The 19,542-nt window shown below is 38.6% G+C and overlaps 1 protein-coding gene and 1 non-coding gene across 2 annotated transcripts; both read right to left on the bottom strand.

Moving 5' to 3' along the window:
* Nucleotides 1–1,467: 1,467 nt before the first annotated feature.
* On the bottom strand, nt 1,468–8,208 carry LOC117989744 (cuticle protein 64-like). Its single transcript, XM_034977156.2, has 5 exons — nt 8,158–8,208; nt 4,615–4,822; nt 3,826–3,992; nt 2,843–2,992; nt 1,468–1,909 (listed from the first exon to the last, which is right to left on the bottom strand). The coding sequence occupies exons 1-5, from the start codon at nt 8,167–8,169 to the stop codon at nt 1,646–1,648; spliced, it is 801 nt and encodes a 266-aa protein (XP_034833047.1). The 5' UTR covers nt 8,170–8,208; the 3' UTR covers nt 1,468–1,645.
* Nucleotides 8,209–10,571: 2,363 nt separating this feature from the next.
* Nucleotides 10,572–10,643, bottom strand: TRNAP-AGG (transfer RNA proline (anticodon AGG)). The gene has a single exon. It is a non-coding gene; the product is annotated as a tRNA-Pro (tRNA).
* Between the last annotated feature and the right edge of the window lie 8,899 nt (nt 10,644–19,542).

The following is a 19,542-nucleotide window of genomic DNA, read 5'->3' as shown; positions in this document are numbered from 1 at the left end:
CTTTGATATCTGATATAGGGCAATAGGCTGATCTCCAACGGGTATGTTATAAAATAAACCAGTGTATTACACAAGACACCCCAGCCATATACTAGAGCAACTTTCCAGAAGTAGGATGTAATGTACATGTGTTACAGTTTATGTAGTTTGTACCATAACACCATGTTCCGGCATACTCGTATTATTCTTGAAACTTGTTCTCATGTGATTAGGTAACTAGTGTTATAGTCTACGAGTGATATAGTTTGTAATGAGAATTACCAGCTTATTCCCGCGACTTCGTCCGCGTGGACTACACAAATTTCAACTACTCAAAACTAATGTTGATTTTTCCGATATCTATAGGTACCTACTAATCTACACTGATATTATAAAGAGAAGTTTGGTTTGTAAGTTTGCAGGTAGGAGGTTATATTTGGTATACCTCTTAAACTTCATTTAAGTTAAGTACTTACTAACATTTTGCATTTTCATGAGTGAACTTAGCAGGTCTTTAAAGATGCCTACGTAAGTTTTTGAATGGGGTCATACTTAAAAGGAAAACATTCAGCAATTTCCAACTAAGGTGATGAAAATTTTGTGGTATGGAATAAAAAAGTAGATATTAATTCATAAGTACATTTTATTAGCAAAATAAAGGTCCCTCTATCAATAGTATTTAGTCGACTGCAGACGAAATAAACTCGATGTATCAAAACTTATAAACTAATTCAGGAAATTCTATATACAAAACTACAAAACCAGGTACCTACACACTTTTGAAGCCTTGCCTCTATGGCTGTTACACTTGAGGAGATCAAATGAATGAATCATAAATATATACAAAAATACGTAAATATCTAATAAAATTACAAATTACAAAAACTAATAAGTATATAGAATTACTCGTCAAAGTTTTCTATTGTAAATAAAATGTTGCTTATTAATGTTAATTTTATTAGCTGAATTAGCTTGAAAATCGTTTTCTAATTACATATCTATATTAAAAAAATAAGTTGAAAAACATTTTGAATGCCTTTTTCATGTAATTTTCAAAAATGTATCGACGTAAAAATACTTTTGTTTTTTAAGCCATAGGAAAATACTGATATTGCAATTGATATTTTTCATAATTGTATAAGTATAGATCTTTATAAAAGGTTTCAAAAATTGTATAACTCATAAACATAGCCTCTATACGTCATTGCACATCACCCCTTCTCTTAAGACTTAAGGCTCCAAATACAATACTATACGCACACTAAAACTAATTTACACTAAATCACAAAACACCAATCAGACGCGACTATACCAAGCCTTACGCAAAAAAACTCCATTCAAATACCAAAAAAAACACTGTTCAAAAACCTAGTTTCCGAGAATTATTTTTTACATTTATGAAAATGTTGATAGATCATCTAAACGCACCCTTACAGCCAAACTTTATCATTGCGACTGTCGCAATTCTTTAGACTGACCATTACTTTACCCCCATTGGCTATAATACAGTTTTAGTAAGGCGGGGCTTAAATTCAGCCAATAACAACAAGTTTCCCTCATCAAAATCTCCTCCTTTTTGGGAGTCGTTCAAAAATCGGTTTGCGTAAAAACCTAATACAAATTGGTAAATCATCATATCCTCAAATACCTTGTCCTATTCAATCGTCTACCAGATTTTGGAGTGCAAGTGTCCACCGTGAATTCCATGACCAATTCCACCCCCGTGGATTCCACCACCAATTCCACCCCCGTGGATTCCACCACCGAGGTATCCACCGCCGTAGTATCCTGAGCCGATGATACCTGATGAAATTCCAGGGCCGATGACTGATTTGACGACTCCAACTGAAACTGGGACTGGTTGTGCGACGGGTACGGCAACTGGTCTCGCTACGGGTACAGGGTACGGTGCTGGTACGGGTACACCAACCTGAAAGGACAAAACATTCTTTAGTTTTTTGGCTTAGAGAAAAAGATTGCCTTTGATAATTTAAGACTTTTGGATATTCTGGTGTGGTCGTTGCTCTTACGTTACATATTTATTCTTTATTTCTATTTTCTATATCTTCTTAAATTCATGAAAGTATCTACTTCTTGTAACATCGTAGCCAGGTTCCTCGATGAAATGATAGACATACATAGCCCGTTTAGCAAAACGTTTATTTCTCTCGAGCACTATTAGTTATTTACCGTGACTTTATTTCGTTTACTTGTTTAGCAATTATTGATTATTCACTTTATTAGGTAATTCGTAAATTTACGGTCGTGGACCGATATTAAAAACGCGTCAATACTGACAGAGCAAGACTGGGCGTTAATACCGCCAAAAGTTCTTATTTATAGACGTTATGATTTTGGTATCATGACTTGTAAAAATATTTATACTGAATTTATTCAAATCAAGACATATATTTTTTTATATTTATATTTGAGTCAAATGAAGAATTTGTATTTTGTTTATTTTAGTCAAATAGCCTCAAATATTAATTTATGAAATAAAAAGCTAACATTCTATTTGGTGTGAGATAGAAACATCTTAGAACATCAGAAAAAAATTAAGAACATTTTTTCTTTCACAAGCATGAAAAGTGTGTTAGACACTTTTACAGTCATAATTGTCTGCCTGAACGGTCGTCGAGGTTCTGCGACAGACATAACCTGCGCTCTGCCACTTCACCTGGAAGTTACCTATTGTTTTGGGGTATCGCTGTAAGTGTTTCTACCGTATTCCACTATAGATTGAATACAGTGGACTCAATCTATTAGGGCTTTAAAACGTTATTTTAAAATTGGAACTGGCACTCGGTTAACTGGTACTTCTCAACAACTGTCATTGAGACTGGCAAATTGAGACTAAACTGACCTGTTTAACAATAGGGACTGGCACTGCGTGTGGGACTGGCACTGGCACGGGCCTGTCGACTGGGACAGCGACGTGTCTCTCAACTGTCACCGGGTAAGGCCTTGGGACTGGCACGGCGTAGGGTCTGTCCACGGGGTATGGGACTGCTACCTGTAATATAATTGTATTGAAATAAAATTATTCATTTTTTTTCTCAAGAAACCATAATAAATCTTCTGATATTCAGTGGATCAATCCAAAAAGTCAGACCACAACAAATCTTAATTTGTAAATTGTACCTATACTGCTAGTGGAAGAAAATTACCTAACATAAGAAACATTTATCTGCAAGTTTTATAATGCGAATGTACTTAGTAGAAGCGTAGGTAGTTTTCGAAAAGTCGTGATTTAGCGCGCTGACTACCAACTCTAGTCTTTCTTGGTCATCATTTCAATTGATTGATGACTTCCACTGTTGCACATAGGTCTCTTGCAACGAGTTCCACAGCACATGGTTTTTGACGCTTGAGTCTAGCGCCTCCCAGCGACTCGCTTGAGATCGCCCGTCCACCTAGTGAGGGTCTCTTAATGCTGGGTTTTCCGCCATGAAGTTGTATTTTCAGCACCCTGGGATTTGTGACCCTAATGTTCAGCAATAACAAACAATGGCAATGACTATGGACACGGCATATAGTTCGAAAAACCGATAGACGATGAGGTGTTATAGAATGACAACCTCACACCGGAAAGCGCAGCGTTGGAAGACTCCCCACTAGGTGGGCAGACGACATCACACGAGTCACAGGGGATTCAGGCGGTGCAAGGCATGTAGGTCTCCTCAAGATGTCATATTCAGTTGTTTTAAAAACGCACATAACTTCAAACAGTTAGTGGTGCGTCCCTGGGATCGAATATTCCGGAAAGAACGCGGGCGTCTTCTCCACTAGGCTATCACCGCTCTAACGAGGCAGTATCAGTTGGTACTGATGGTGATGAAGATTTACCTTGTACGGTACTGGTACAGGTCTGTCGACAGCGACAGGGTACGGAGCTGGTACGGGCACTCCTATGTGCTTGGTGACAGTCGTGTGGACGTCAGCGCCCACCAGAGTGCCAACTCCGCCGATCCCCACTGCGCCCGACGATAGCGCCAGCCCACTGCCAAGTCCTCCTGTTCAAGTCAAAGGATTTGGTTTAGAACATAATATATACATTGAAATGATGTACATATAATTAGGTTTTTTAAAAATCCCGCGGGAACTCTTTGATTTTACGGGATAAAAAGTAGGTCACTCTCCAGGGCTTCTTCTATACTCTTACAATCTAACGTCTATCCGTTGCACCGTTGCGACGTGATTGAAGGACAAACCAACAAACCAATAAACAAACATACTTTCGCATTTATAATAAGGGTACTGATGTAAATTTTGTGTCCTAGTGTTTTAGTTTATTTATTCAAGTTTTTTTAAGTTACTATAAGAGCTGACTGCGCTTCTGCTAGACTTTGCTCAGCCCAAAAGTTTAGTGCACATCAGTACCCTTATTATAAATGCGAAAGTGTGTTTGTTTGTTGGTTTATTGGTTTGTCGGTTTGTTGGTTTGTCCTTCAATCACGTCGCAACGGTGAAACGAATAGACGTGATTTTTTGCATGGATATAGTCTAAGACCTGCAGAGTGACATAGGCTACTTTTAATCCCGGAAAATCAAAGAGTTCCCACGGGATTTTTAAAAAACCTAATTCGCGGGCATCAGCTAGTAAAAAAAAATTCCAGTAGCTGGTACTGTTCATACCTAAGCCGCCGTATCCGCCGCCATATCCGTATCCCCCGCTGATGACTCCACCGCCCAGGTGGCCCAAGCCGACGCCGTGGCCAAGGACAGCTCCTCCGTAGTGGCCGACCAGCCCGCTGCGCTTCTGGATGACTTTGCTGCCCTCAGGCGCGACGTTGCTCGGCTCGGGCGCGCCCAGAACCGAGGCAGCCACGAACAGAAGTGAGATCTGAAAGATAGAAGAGTTGATGGTTAAAATATGAATGGCTGATATATATTTATTTTTATTTTTTATTTGTACCAAAAACATCCATACTAATCCACACTAATATTATAAATGCGAAAGTGTGTCCGTCTGTCTGTCTGCTAGCCATTCACGGTCCATCCGTTTTTGACGAAATTTGGTAAATACAGAGATAGCTTGCATCCCGGGGAAGGACATATGCTACTTTTTATCCTGGAAAAACAAAGGTTTCCCTTGGGATTTTAAAAAACCTAAATCCACGCAGCAGAGAGAAGTGGCGAATGCTCGTGAGGCATATAACATCTGCCCTCAAAGACGTTGCTTCGTGATGACCACGACCACTCTGCCAAGAGTGATACGACGAAGAAGAAGAAATCCACGCAGACGTAGTTCGGGGCATCATCTAGTTTAAAATAAAGAGAAAAAGAGAGTAAAAGTGGACAGGGAAGCACTTATCTCTATGAGAGATCTCTACCAGGGACCCTTGGCTATAATGTAGTAGTATTGTGTATCTATCTATCTGTCTATACGTGTATAACACATACGCTCTGATAGCCTAGTGGTTAAGACGTCTGCCTGCTATACAGCAGGTTAGGGGTTCGATCCCGAGACCTCTAACTTTTCGGAGTTATGCAATTAAATAGCACTTGCTTTAACAGTAAAAAAACATGAGAAAACCTGCATGCCTGACGGTTAATATTCTCAAAAGTGTATGTAGTTTTCAATCCGCACTTGGCCAGCATGGTGGACCTTAGAAAAACCCTTCTCATTCTAAGAGAAGACCCGCACCTACTCAGTAGTGAGCTAGTGATGTATTGATGAGGATGATGATGATAATGAAAAAGGGTTGGAAAAGTTTATATTCAAATTCTGTCTCTCACGATTATCCAAATCTCCCATAAATTTCTATTTGCTATTTTGGGCCCGGATGAAATCTAACTAGTAACAACAGTTTTCCTTCACCGTTAAAGCAAAGTGATATTTTAATTGCTCAAAAATACAGAGAATTCAACCTCAAGAGTACGCATATACAAGGTTTTGCATGAAAACAAAATCGTAGAATGTTGGCGGGGGACAGGGGAGAATGCTTTGTTGTGATTGGTGGACTCAAAAGTCACTTAATCAAGACAATGTGCGGAATGAGGGTACCGAATGGGCGTGGGCCGACTTTTATGCTCAGCAACTGCCTAAGCTTGGCGATCGGGGGTGTCCGGCTATTAGGCGTCTATACTTCTATAGGTGCTCAAAACGCACATAGCTCCGAAAAGTTAGGGGTGCGTGCGCGGGATCGAATTCCGACCCCACGACTAGGTGGCTGACGTCTTAACCACTAAGCTATCACCGCATTAACCGACTTAAAAATAATAATGCAGCGCGTATTTCGGTACGCAATGCAACGTGTCCCCAGGTTAACGTCCGAATAAATCAACATTGCCAAAATCGATACCATCAACCATGTCCGAATATACCACGACTCGGACAATCGACATCACTTTTACTAGTTACGTGCGATGACTTCACACTCGATTGGCATGCACTAAGGGCGCAAACGAAAACGAAATTTCATCCATGGCTAGAATATTAATCAATTATGAACATAATAAGGGGGTTTATGAATGATTAATGTGTGAATGTACTTAAATATTTTTTTAGCTTTCGATTGATATGAATTTAAAATGAGGTTCCGTTCTTCCGGCTGTGTTACGAAGAAGATTATAGGTATGTAAGTATAATATGGATCTTTTCAGTTATAACGATACCTATACTGTATTTTATTTGCATGGACGGTTATTCAAGGGACTAGCAGTTGCCCGCGACTTCGTCCGCGTAAAATTTCTGGTTTCTCATGAGATCTGAAATTTTCCCGCTGCAAAAGCCCTCACTTAAGTAGGTACCTACTCACTCAGTCTCACCTTAAGGCACGGAACCCAGAATACTTAAATGCCAATTTTCATATCTCTAACTTAGGGTTCATGATTTCTCGAGCTTATCAATTTCTCGGGTCTCGAGAATTCTCGAGGCTAATTTCTCGGGTCTTCTCGGGTTGTCGAGAAATTTACATTTACGTACGGATTTGCATATTCTTCGGTTCCAATAATGCGATTAATCAACAAATTCAGTGGTTTCCTCTCAAATAAAAGTACCAAAATAATTATAAGACTTTTATTGACAGTCTTCAACATAATTAGCTTCTTTTTCTTAAATAAACTAAAAAAATAAGCTATTCTGACATTTGTGACTTATACATATATACAATTACAGCACAAGCACAGCATTAAAAAGAAAAAAAAATCAACTTAAAACTTCTAGCTTCTTTCTTTTAAACAAAACAAACAATAAACAAAAATTTCAACATGAAAACGTTAACCTTATCCTAACTTATAATTAAATTACAATCACAGCACCATTTTTGGCATGTTAATTAGAAAAAAAAAATCAAATGAAATTTTTGCATTTAAAACAAACGGCAAACGCAAATCGTTTTATTTTATAATTTCATAGACTCAAATATGATTTCTCGAGTTCTCGAGTTTTCTCGAGCTTGATTTCCCGGGAACAAAGCCCAACGATTTCCCGAATGAACCCTACTCTAACTTCAAAAACATAGGATTTACATTTAACTTTTCAACCACCATTTAACTTTATTTAGAGAAGAATTAAGTTAGATCCTTTCTTATCTGATACTTACCCCCTAGACTAGAAAGAACGTACGTTGGAAATTTCAAGTAAAAATAACAATTTACACTAACTAACTCTTCCACAACACTGCTGCTTCAAGGTGGTTCCTCGAAGGTTATATGTATATAAGCCGCCAAAACAGACACCCCACTCGAAACTACACCCCTCTGATGAGCAAGTTAAACAGCCTCTACATTAACAGTCACATAGATTAGTAAAATCTAAAGGAATTAGACTTGTAACTAAATTATAGAACTCCCTTGTGACTTAAGATAGCCTTATGGCCTTATGGCCTTATGGCCCTATGGTATAAAGCACTGTCAAACATGAACCGGATATAGAATTTGAACCTATAGCTCTCTGAGCTATAGGATCAAATCCTAACCAAAAATTACTTAGGTACCTACGTCTAAAACTTTTTATTTATTACTAAGCATACCTATAATTACAATTTATAAATAGGTAGGTATCTGTTTTTCCGAAAGTCTATATCAATTAGTTATTTTTAACCTATTTTTGACAAGTATTATAAACTAAACTAAAAATTGACCTATCTGTTTTGTCTTAGGTCTATATAAACTAGTATTTGTATGTTTGTTTATGTTTTTTGGCATGTATGTAAAATAGTATATAGCACTTACAAAGGCCTTCATACTGTTTCACGTAACACAGCACTGTACACTAACTGTTCCACAACACTGCTGCTTCAAGGAGGGTCCTCGAAGGTTATATATAAGCCGCCAAAACAGCACCCCACTCGGAGGACCCGGCGAGCGCAGTTATTAGCAACGCGAACTCTCAACACTGCAGTTAACTTTGTTACAGGCATTTTTGTCTATTGGACATTCCTCGAAGCTCCTGTATAGTCCGTACAAAATGAGAACTCACTCGTCATTTTAGCTCTATGTGTCAACTGCCATGTTAAAAGTACGATTTTAGTCCTTATTCTAAGGTTTAACCATGGTTTAACCGTATTTTTGACATATAGTTGACATATAGAGCGAAAATGGCGAGTGAGAACTTAAAATAATTTATGCGTTATACAAGCCTTAATCATAAACACACATATCGCATCTCAAATTAATTTAAAACTGGTGTTAGCCCCAGTGGACGAGCCCCTATTCGGTTGGTCTAGGCCCTGGGGTCAGATCCCGGACACGTACCTGTAACTTTTTAGTAATGTGCATTTCAAACAATTAAAATATATCACTTGCTTTAACGGTAAAGGAAAACATCGTGAGGAAACCTGCACGGCTAACAGGTTTCCTTTATGTTCTCAGAACTGTGAGATGACTACCAATGCGCATATGACCAGCGAGGTAGACGATGACCTAAGCCCTTCTCATTCTGAGAAGAGACTCGTCTTCAGTATTGGTCCAGCGATGGGTTGAGACGATGATCTTTGGCTATAAGATACTTGGATGCCATTGCATCACTTTACTTTTATGAAGTTTATTTAATTTAGTTTCCCTGAGGGATACTTAAGATCCGAAATGAGGAGATCCGCAGGAGAACCAAGGTCACATAACCCAAACTATTAGCAAGCTGAAGTGGCAATGGGTCATGCCTGTTGTGGAGGCGATGGCCGTTGGAGCCGGAAAGTCCTTGAGTGAAGACCGCGTCTAAGGAAGCGTAGTGTGGGACGCCCTCCAGCACGATGAACCGACGATATAAAGAGGCTGGCGGGAAGTGGCTGGATGAGGAAGGCTAAGGACCCGGTGTGGTGGCGCTCTTTAGGGAAGGCCTATGTCCAACAGTGGACGTCCACAGGCTGATGATGATGATGATGATGATAATGATGATTTAATTTAGACTCCGTTACTTTGGCAAAAAAATACAGGATAAAATTTTAAAAATTTACAGACAGAGACATCTTAAGGCGTTGATTGGTTAGTATCTGATAACGAGTAACTTAAAAGTACATTTTTCTACATAAATCTGAAACCATAGTTATTAATTTATAGAACTTGTCTATACATAGTTTGATTGATTAATATTCAAATAGGAATCAGACTTCGTGTGTACATAGAACACTCCGAATACACTTCTCTTAAGGTCAAAATCAGGGTCCTACAATCTTAGTTTATTAAAATAAAATTCTAACAGTTAGATCTGAGTTTTTTGGAAAATATCACACCTTACCCAACTGGTAATCAAACCCTTGACCTCTGTATGGTGTGTAGGTATTACTAACATTGCGCTAGATAGATCGTCGAAATACTTATTAACACTAGTATTTGTTAATGAAATTAGAAACTTTTGCAAAAGGCCGTATTAGCACCATGACTGCAACAGTTTTAGGTAAAATACCTATCTAATAGATAGGTACCTAACTACCTACGCCCAACAATCGCTTCCTGGAGAATTGTGCTAAAGGAGTGCAATAGGGCCATATTGCACACGACTTAGAAGTATTTCGTAAACTGACCCAAGTCGAAATCGAATTCATGACCATTTGGCACCCAACTTGATAGCCGTTTGATATTGCATTTGTTTCCATTTTTAGTTATTATGGGTGCCAGGGTGTCAACGGGACCGTATTACTATCATCATCAACATGATCAACCCATCAGCGGCTCACTACAGAGCACGGGTCTACTCTCAAAATGAGAAGGGTTTTGGTCATAGACTACCATGTGCGGATTCGTAGACTTCACACACCTTTCAACTAATTAGTATTTTCAATTATCAAAGTAATATAATTATTCTTATCAAGTAGGGTATCATATGAAAGGGCTTCTAATGGACCTGTGGATTCTAAAACAGATTTTTATTTATTTTTATAAATTATAGTTTTTGAATTATCGTGCAAAATGTCGAAAAAATACGACTGTACTACGGAACCCTCGGTGCGCGAGCCTGACTCGCACTTGGCCGGTTTTTTTTTAATCATAACAACTTCGTAAATCGATGTACCTACTACATTTTAACGATAGTAGGTACTATTTAAAGTTTAAACTGTTAAGAAAAGTAACTTTTATTTGATTGACAAATGAAATTTAATTTAATATTATGAAAAAGTTAAAAACATACGCAGAAATGAAAAAAAGTATTTGGGCTCGTCCGGGATTTGAACCCGGGACCTCTCGCACCCTAAGCGAAAATCATACCCCTAGACCAACGAGCCAGCTGTGCAATTTGTCGAAATAGTTAAACAAGACATAAATATACGCCTCTCACTTATATTATGACGTCACAATTCGGGTGCCATTTATCACAATTTTATTGAGATTGGCGGCCAAGGGCGAAGATAGACATTAGTATTTAGTTATAATATTTTAATGGAAATTAGACGTTTTATCCTTTATTATAGTAATTAGTAGGTAGGTACCTACCTACTATTTAATTGTGCCACTTTGATCGGCCGTTTTGCTTAATCTCATATTAAGATAAATATTTTGCCATTTTGATCGGATTAGATCCCATCCGAACTGAGCCAACTTAAGAAAATTAAATTTCCCTAAATTAACCCATTCCGGGATCAAACCTGGGCCCTGAACCTTACACGATTATAGCTCACAGGCATTCCGAACCAGTGGTAGATGCATCCGACTATTCGTAAGTACTTGTAAAAGTTTATACGAATAAAAAAGATTTTTATTTTATTTATTTATTTATTTATTTATTTACTAATCACTACCATACAAGAGAGGTCTGGCTTCTCTACAACATTCTAATAATTAACTTTACCTAGAAAGGACATTCAGATTCCAGAAGGTGACCAAAACAGTCCTTGGAAAAGACATCAGTGAGCTCTGTAAAGTGTATGTGCCATGATACCCTTGATAATTTACAATCGATAAAAAATTCTAGTGCCAACAAAATAAAATTGGAAATCGATTGGCAATTTAATAGTTTATAAATGACTTTTGCTGTATAGTTTGTATGCAAGAGACCCTTAGCTATTTTCAAGCTATAATCAACTGTATATTCAAAGGTGTTATAGGTGTAAATCAATTGTGATTAATATAGCTTATAAGACATTTAGGTAAGTACATAGGGCTATCTAGATCAGTTTTGTGGGAACCTTAGAATAGTCCTTTCAAAAGGTGTAATTTATGAAGCCAATCGTTACAGATAGGTAAGTCAGTATGCAAATTAGTTGCAAATAATTGTGGTAATAACAACTAAGACTGTTGCTTCATAGACTGAACAAATTATTCCATTTGTATCCAAACATTTCAACCATAAGTCATAACGGATGTAGGTAATTACATTTAATAGTAAGGCAATCTAAACAGAGTCCCTTCATTGTGCCTAGGTACCTATTATTTATATTCCTATTACATAAAATATAATATATAAGTAGGTAGGTACATATCAATTTTGAAAAAAGTAAAATTTCCAGGGTAGGAACTACGTTAGGTACCCTGATTTTTTTTGGTTCTGAATTAAATTTACTCCTCGAGTGATACAAAGGTATTAGGTACTTACCTTCTGAGGGGATGTGAGTTGAATAATTTAAAATCATTATGAGGATTCTTAGACAGTTTTCGGACAACTGCCTTATTCATGTTATGAACTATGACTTTGAATTCTGATAAGAACTTGATATGAATTTCCCATAGGTACGTTATCTATAGAGAAAGTCGGTCGAGAAAACCAACGCGCAAAATCTCAATTTTCTAGACCCCTGAGCTCTATATTGATAGGTCAGTCAATCAATTTTTCCAATTTTCTTTGAAGGAAAAGGGAGAATAAGTATGTAAACTACTATGTGAAAAGATCTTAGAGATCGTTGGTCAAATTCCTAATAAGTTGGTATGACATAACATTCAAGTAACTTTGAGACAATTTTTTGCTATACCTAGGTAACTTAGGGCACTTAGGTAACTTAATTGATTCAGTACAGGTTTATGTTTAATTTTTTATGTCTTAATCATATAACCACAGGTAAGTAAATAGTAAATACGTAATAATTTGTCGCGTAGGTATAGACTGAAGTTTCGAGCTGATGGCATATTTTTATTTCGGCTGACGTCAAAATTACGTCATTTCGATGTTAATGAGACATGGTTCCAGCGCAATAGCAATTTGCGGGACTTATACTTATTTACTAGATCTCTATTATTCTTTGAAATGCTAATACGCTTCAGCCGAAGTGCCCCACTAGATTAATTCTGAGTCATAGATTGCAATGCTAATACGGTGACATAATAGCACTGCATGCTCCATCAAGACCTATTAGAAAGCGGGAAAATCAAGGTAGTTGTGATACAGTTAGAGATAAGTAACTACTTACTTAGCTATTATGTTTGACCTAATTTTATCTGAAATCTTAAACAAAACTGCTGTTCATCTGTATATATAAAATTCAAAGTCCTGACTGACTGACTGACTGGCTTATATTATATCAGCGAACACCCTAATCCGCTGATTCTAAAGACATGAAATTTGGAGGGTGTATTCTTTGTAAAGAGTAGTTATCCACTAAGAAAGGATTTTTGGAAATTCCACCCCTAAGTGGGTTAATTATGGGTTTGAAATTTACGTAGTCAACGCGGAAGAAGTCGCGAGCATAAGCTTGTTGTATATAAATGTAATAAGCAAGAATTTTTAATAGGTACAAGATAACTCCTTACTGACTGACTGAAGGGACCTGGTGGTAAGAGTGAAGAATGGAAGTCGGCTAAGTTGAAAGGAGTAGGTATGGTAGATTTCCTAATTAGTTTATTAGGTAGGTCTTAGGTAGCTACAAGCCACGGCCAAAACCTCGCACCAGAAATTATAATATCCTTACTAGCAGCATTTAAGCTAGCATGGAGCTAAAAAAGGTTGTACAAATAAGACGTTTTTCAATTTCAAGACATATTACTTAAGTAAACGTGATCAAATCTGAAATGAAGAGGGAGATCCATAAGATAACCAGAGTCACTTAAATAGTCCAACAAGTTACGAAGCTGAAGTGACCGAAACAGATAGACGTTCACAGTGCCAGAATGGTGACCTCAGACCGGGAAGCGCAGCATTGGAAGACCCTCCACTAGGTGGAGTCAGCAAAATGAGTCACAGGGAGCTGCTGGATAGAGGCAGCGGTGTGTGGAAAATCCTTTCAAAAGACTTATGTCCAGCAGTGGACGTCTATCGGTTAGTCATGGTGACGAAACAGGAACATTGTGGATAGAGAGAACAATGCATTCCGTACTTTTCAAGATAGGCATAAGTAATTAATGTACATACGGCAACCAGTCGAAAGACAATAACGTCCAAAGAATGATATTACATCACACGACAATACACTCAAAGCTTAATCGTAATAAAAACGATCGGCTTTGTTGGCACACTGACAATGATGGTGAACGTATTGAATGTTAATATGGGAATTTCTTTGTACGAAGTATTATACCGCAGCTTGTTCAAAGCGTAATGCCGTGCGAAGTTGTGACTAAAGTCATTATTGATCAAGACTTCTGAATGCTGTGGAAATTTTATATTTGGAATTCACAGACTCTCTTGCCAAAGGAGCGCCGGTACGATGAAAAGGGCTCTTGCCCTCAAAGGTTTGGGATACTCTTCCACGATCTGTATTTCCTACCAATTACAACCCGGCTATCTTTAAAATTAGAGTGAATCTTATAGGTAAACGCGTTCCATCTTAGGCCACATCATTATTTTTCATCAGGTCAAGCGTTACCTATAATGAATAAAAAAAAGATATTCCTGTGCTCATTGAGCCGAAAGGGATTAATCGGGATGATGACAAGAGACCTGTGGCCCTACCGCGGTTGTTTGACAGCTACAATGTCACGATCGCAATCATCTCTGATTGGTTAATGCTCGCTCACTATTGGCCACAATGCATTGTTGCAACAAGAATCGCACAAATTAAGCCAATCAGAACAATTGAGATTGTAATAATGATTGATGCAGGTTTTAGACAATCGCCCTACTGATGCATTGACGGTGGTTCCCTGGGAACGGGAAAGGCCCTAAGGTGGAACGCAACATGGGTTGACACATTGCCCCCATGTCTTATCAGGGAAAACAGCATCAAGACCGGGAGCCGCAGCAGAAATCGCTGAAACCGGTAAACGGCGCAAGTAGGATCTCTTATCGAGAGTTACATTTTTTCCCGTTTGCCATAGAGACCCTGGGGCTATGGCGTCTTAGTGCTAAAAATGTTTACGAGATATTTCACCGTGGTTAATAGCCTTGTCTGGTGACAAAAGGGGTAACTCATTTTTTTCACAAAGGATCAGCCTGACCTGACAGATATTTAATTGCGTTCAATTGAAAAAATCAGCCTGCACAAATATTGTCCACAAAACATGCTACAAAACAGCGTGGAGAATATTCTATGCTACCAAATCAGTAGCAATGTCAATGTAATCTGTGACGGTATTAAGTAAAACGCTCTCATACATACAAAACCTACCTATGACATAATCCTAGCTCGATTACCAACTTATCAGCCATACCGTGTTAGTTAGAACCTTGTTACAACACTGGATGTGCTTTGTGAATGAACATGGAATCGCGGTGACGATGTTGCAAAAATTCATCATGATCGACTCATCGCCTGCTCACTACTGAACACAAGTTTCCTCTCAGAATAAGAAGGGTTTACGCCAGAGTCCGCCACGCTGGTCAAGTGCGGATTTGCAGATTTCCCACAGTTTGGGAACATTATGGGAACTCTCAGGTAAGCAGATTTCATCACGATGACTTTCCCTCAACGTTAAAACAAATTATATTTAAATGCTTAAAACCCTGAAAAAAATCCGTTTGTAGCCCATTGAATACAAATCAGAGCTCAAAATCCAAGCAAAAAAGGTTTAAAACTATACTGAAATTGATTCCAAAGTTCATAATTTCGATTACTGAATGCAACCTTGAACACATTTAATTTTTCAAGCAGAGCTAAAATTGAGTTCAAAATTCGTAATTTCGATCAAAACGGTACAAATTGCAATACAGTAAAGTTTCACCTTTTTTTTTCTTTTTCTTAAAAGAACATAAGCCATGCTAATCTTGACTAATATTCCCCTTTCCCCTTCAACTAAGCGTTAAGCTTGTGTTAGGAGTAGGTACGACAATATAGCAACGGGTGGGGTTTGAAATGCCGACCTTTCGGAACTCAGTTCGCTTCTCAACCGTTGAGCTATTGAGGCAATTCAACCTCCTATACCTATTCAGTTTTTTGCTTCTGCTGTAAAATTTCATTTGGTGCAATTAGGTTCATCATTTAGTTGGCGCCTCAAATCATTTTGGGGCTATATAATTTTTGTGTAATATCAAAAACATTTAAAGTTTCCTTAATCAAACTTTTTCTGTGATACACTTCTTGAGCTCTTAAGGAGGGGCCTTTTCCGCCGACGTATTACGTTACACTTGCATAGGAATGTCGGTGTGTCTGTTCGCTAATAAGGCTGAAACATTTCCCGACTCACCTTTTTCTCGCAGCGTCGTTACTGTTTCTTAGAAGCGACTTCCCTGTTATTCTCAATTCAGGTTACCTACTTGTTAGCATTTCATTAATATAAAATGATACAGTTGATAAGTATAATTATATTTTAAAATATTATGTTATATTATAATTTTATATTATTATATTTTTGATTTTCAATTAATACTCTACGTAGCTTAGTATAGGTACGACACTTGCTGCCATAGAACTCGTGGACTTAGTTTTCCTCGGGGTCATATTATAAACTACTAGCTTATACCCGCGACTTCGTCCGCTTGGACTACAAAAATTTCAAACCCCTATTTCACCTCCTTATGGGGTTGAATTTTCATAAATCCTTTCTTAGCGGATGCCTACGTCATAATAGCTATCTGCATGTCAAATTTCAACCCGATCCGTCCAGTAGTTTGAGATGTGCGTTGATAGATCAGTCAGTCAGTCAGTCAGTCACCTTTTCCTTTTATATATTCAGATTATAATAACTATTTTGATCCATGAGAATGATTCCCGTATCTTTTGAAAATTTAAAATCTACGTTGCGATGCGGTTGGCGTTACAGGCGAAAAAGATGATTTAACTTAACCTGAGTTATCTAAGATCTATCAACATAATCAGATCTAAGTCAAATATAAAATCTTAGTAGTATCTTTTCTTTCTTAAAAATGTTTTTGAGTAGTGAAACCTAAAATATAAGTCGGCATTTGGATTGCTACCTACGTTGCGACATCAAACCATCTATTGAATTAAAACTAATTCATCACTCATTGACAATCTGACGAAATTTATCGAAAATGTAGGTTTTTTAAAACCATCTACAAAACGATTCGTTACACCACGAGGTAAAAATAGATTTTCTGGCACACGTCAATTTAGTTTAGGCATAGGAAAAGCCGTTAAGCTTACTTGTATGGCATTAGAAGTGGTGTAAATAGGCTTGCGCTTGTCTGGCATCATTCACATTATTTACCGCCTTCTAATCGGAGGTCGGGGGTTCGATCCCGGGCACACACCTCTAACTTTTCGGAATTATGTGCGTTTTATTTAATTAAATATCACTTGCTTTAACGGTGAAGGAAAGCATCGTGAGGAAACCTGCATGCCTAAGAGTTCTCCATAATGTTCTCAAAGGTGTGTGAAGTCTACCAATCCGCACATGGCCAGCGTGGTAGACTATGGCCAAACCCTTCTCACTCTGAGAGGAGACCCGTGCTCTGTAGTGAGCCGGCGATGGTTTGATCATGATGAAGTTCTGGTTATGAGAATTGCTATTGTCCACTGAAGTGTAAAATTTAGAGGTTCAGGAGAATTCTGGAGATATAAAGAGTAGGTAAAAAATTAGTTGTCTATTAACATGGGTTTCGATTAAAATGTAGGCCGAATCTCTTTTACGCAATCTCTAAACTAACAAAAATGACACGTCTAAATCTATTGCTATCCCTGTCATAATGTTGCTTGCGGAAAAGGAAACTCGGGTTGATGCCCGCCCCGTGGCATTGACTCTGAGTAGTGTGCTGTTTCGGATTGACTGATTGACTGGCTTAGGATGACGTTGGGATGGGTAGAGTTGTTGGACTACTGGTTAGTCCGTACGCCCCCGAGGCCGTGGCGTGAGTCCACGTCCGGGTGACGTTAGAAATCGGGGACCTAACAATGGCAGGAAAGATCTTTATTTCTTTATCATAACTTTATCGTGAACTTTGATAGGTTTATAGAAGGTTGCGTCTAGATGGAACGCTCAAATGCGTCTAGACAGGATATTATGCCATAATGTTCCAGTACTTTTAGGGCTTCGTGCAGAGCACATCATTGATTACGTTACGCGTTTAAAAAGTTAGCAAACGTTTCCAAAGCCCTAATAAGGTGCTGATATTTCAATCGGACCACGTGATTGGCGGCATCCCAACTATCTCCCGATGATGTTACGACAGGGAAACTTATAAATATTCATAAGTCAGTAAGTAAGTCAACTTAGAATAGTTACACTTAGGCTGATCACATATTTATTGACTGCACCGTACCTACGTGCCACGTATCGCGGATATGTAGTATCTCAAAGTAAAGCCCGTGATACAGATGCTAGTGAATGGTACGCTAGGTGCTGGTAAGCTGGCACGCCAGGTACTAGCAGAATGTCAGCGTGTGCGGCGTGACTCACATGCTTGTGTATGGTATGCCAGTTTCTAGAAAAGCTGTGTACTGTGCCAGTGAAGTGCGAGTTGAAGATCACAAAATGAATATTAATTATGAAGAAATTCAAAGTGTACAATACAAATCGCGATTATATTAGTGATGAAACTTTTTTATTTTATGGCAAGGAATAGACGCAAAATACGCCAAAAATACAAAACAAAATCCAGCACAAAAAATTCAAAAGTTTTCGGCAGAGGTTGAGAGTGCGACCTACTAGAGTAAACGCCTAAACGTGTTTCGCGTGCTTGTAGGTGGCATGCAAGTCTCCCGTCACACTTCCCCTAAAGAGGAAAAATCAAACGCCTTGCGATCTACTGCGATGTCTTGTACCACCTTGTACTGCCACGTGAGTTACTGGCAGAATCTCGATACACATGCGAGTAGCTCGCTTGTAACTGGCATGCTTTTGTGCGAGTCACAAGCATGTGTATCACCGGCTTTACTAGTTCTAGTGGTTAGCATGTTCGACTGCGGATGACGAGGTCTCGGGTTGGGCCAAAAATAGGTATCGGATTTTTCTGCTAAGAAATTCCCAGTACAAGCCCGGAGTTTGGAAGTTGGGGGTGTGTCCAACCCATTAGTTCTCGAGCCTTTAGGTGCATTCCCAGGCGAAAAGCTTCGCACTCATGTAGGTATCTGCTTATGTAGTTTTATAGTTATTTATTGGTATAAAGAATACGAATTTTAACCATCTCGAAATTCGATGCGCACCGCACGTACCTACAATGCATGTAAATGTGCGACTGGCTTTACCTACCGATCAGCGAATACCGCGAATTTGCGTAAAGTGACGAATTTCGACACAAACGCGAATCATACTTGCGTGGGTTGCACGGATTGACAAATTGAAGCTGAATGAAATATTGAGTGCAGCTCCCAAGGTCTTTTCCTTGTCCCACCATTGTTATTTGGACTCAGGTTTTTTTTTTAAATTCAGATATAAATTAGCCCTTGACTGCAATCTCACCTGGTGGTAAGTGATGATGCAGTCTAAGATGGAAGCGGGTTAACCTAGAAGGGGTATGGCATACCCCTTATCGGTTTCTACGCGTCGTCGTACCGGAACGCTGAAAATCCCTTGGCGGCACGGCTTTGCCGGTAGGGTGGTAACTAGCCACGACAGAAGCCTCCCACCAGACCAGACCAGACCAGAGATCAGACCACAGCGCTCACCACTACACCAGGGTCAAAATCACCATAAATGACCATCTAGGTTCAATATATTATTTAACATGTTAATTTATTAGATCGTTTAGTTACTTAACATTGGTTACAGATACAGAATGGTTACAAACGATTACGTTCACATCTGGACCAGACGTTATATGCCTTTGTAAGTGCAGGCAACTTCGCTTTAACACTGGGCGATAGGCGGAAAAGTAATTAGCTAGAGCTGTTAAAACCACCTTCAGATACAGACTAATATTTA

Source organism: Maniola hyperantus, chromosome 16, assembly GCF_902806685.2.
Source record: "Maniola hyperantus chromosome 16, iAphHyp1.2, whole genome shotgun sequence".
In the NCBI taxonomy this organism is placed as follows: domain Eukaryota; kingdom Metazoa; phylum Arthropoda; class Insecta; order Lepidoptera; family Nymphalidae; genus Maniola; species Maniola hyperantus.
This window is presented reverse-complemented; position numbering and strand designations above follow the sequence as displayed.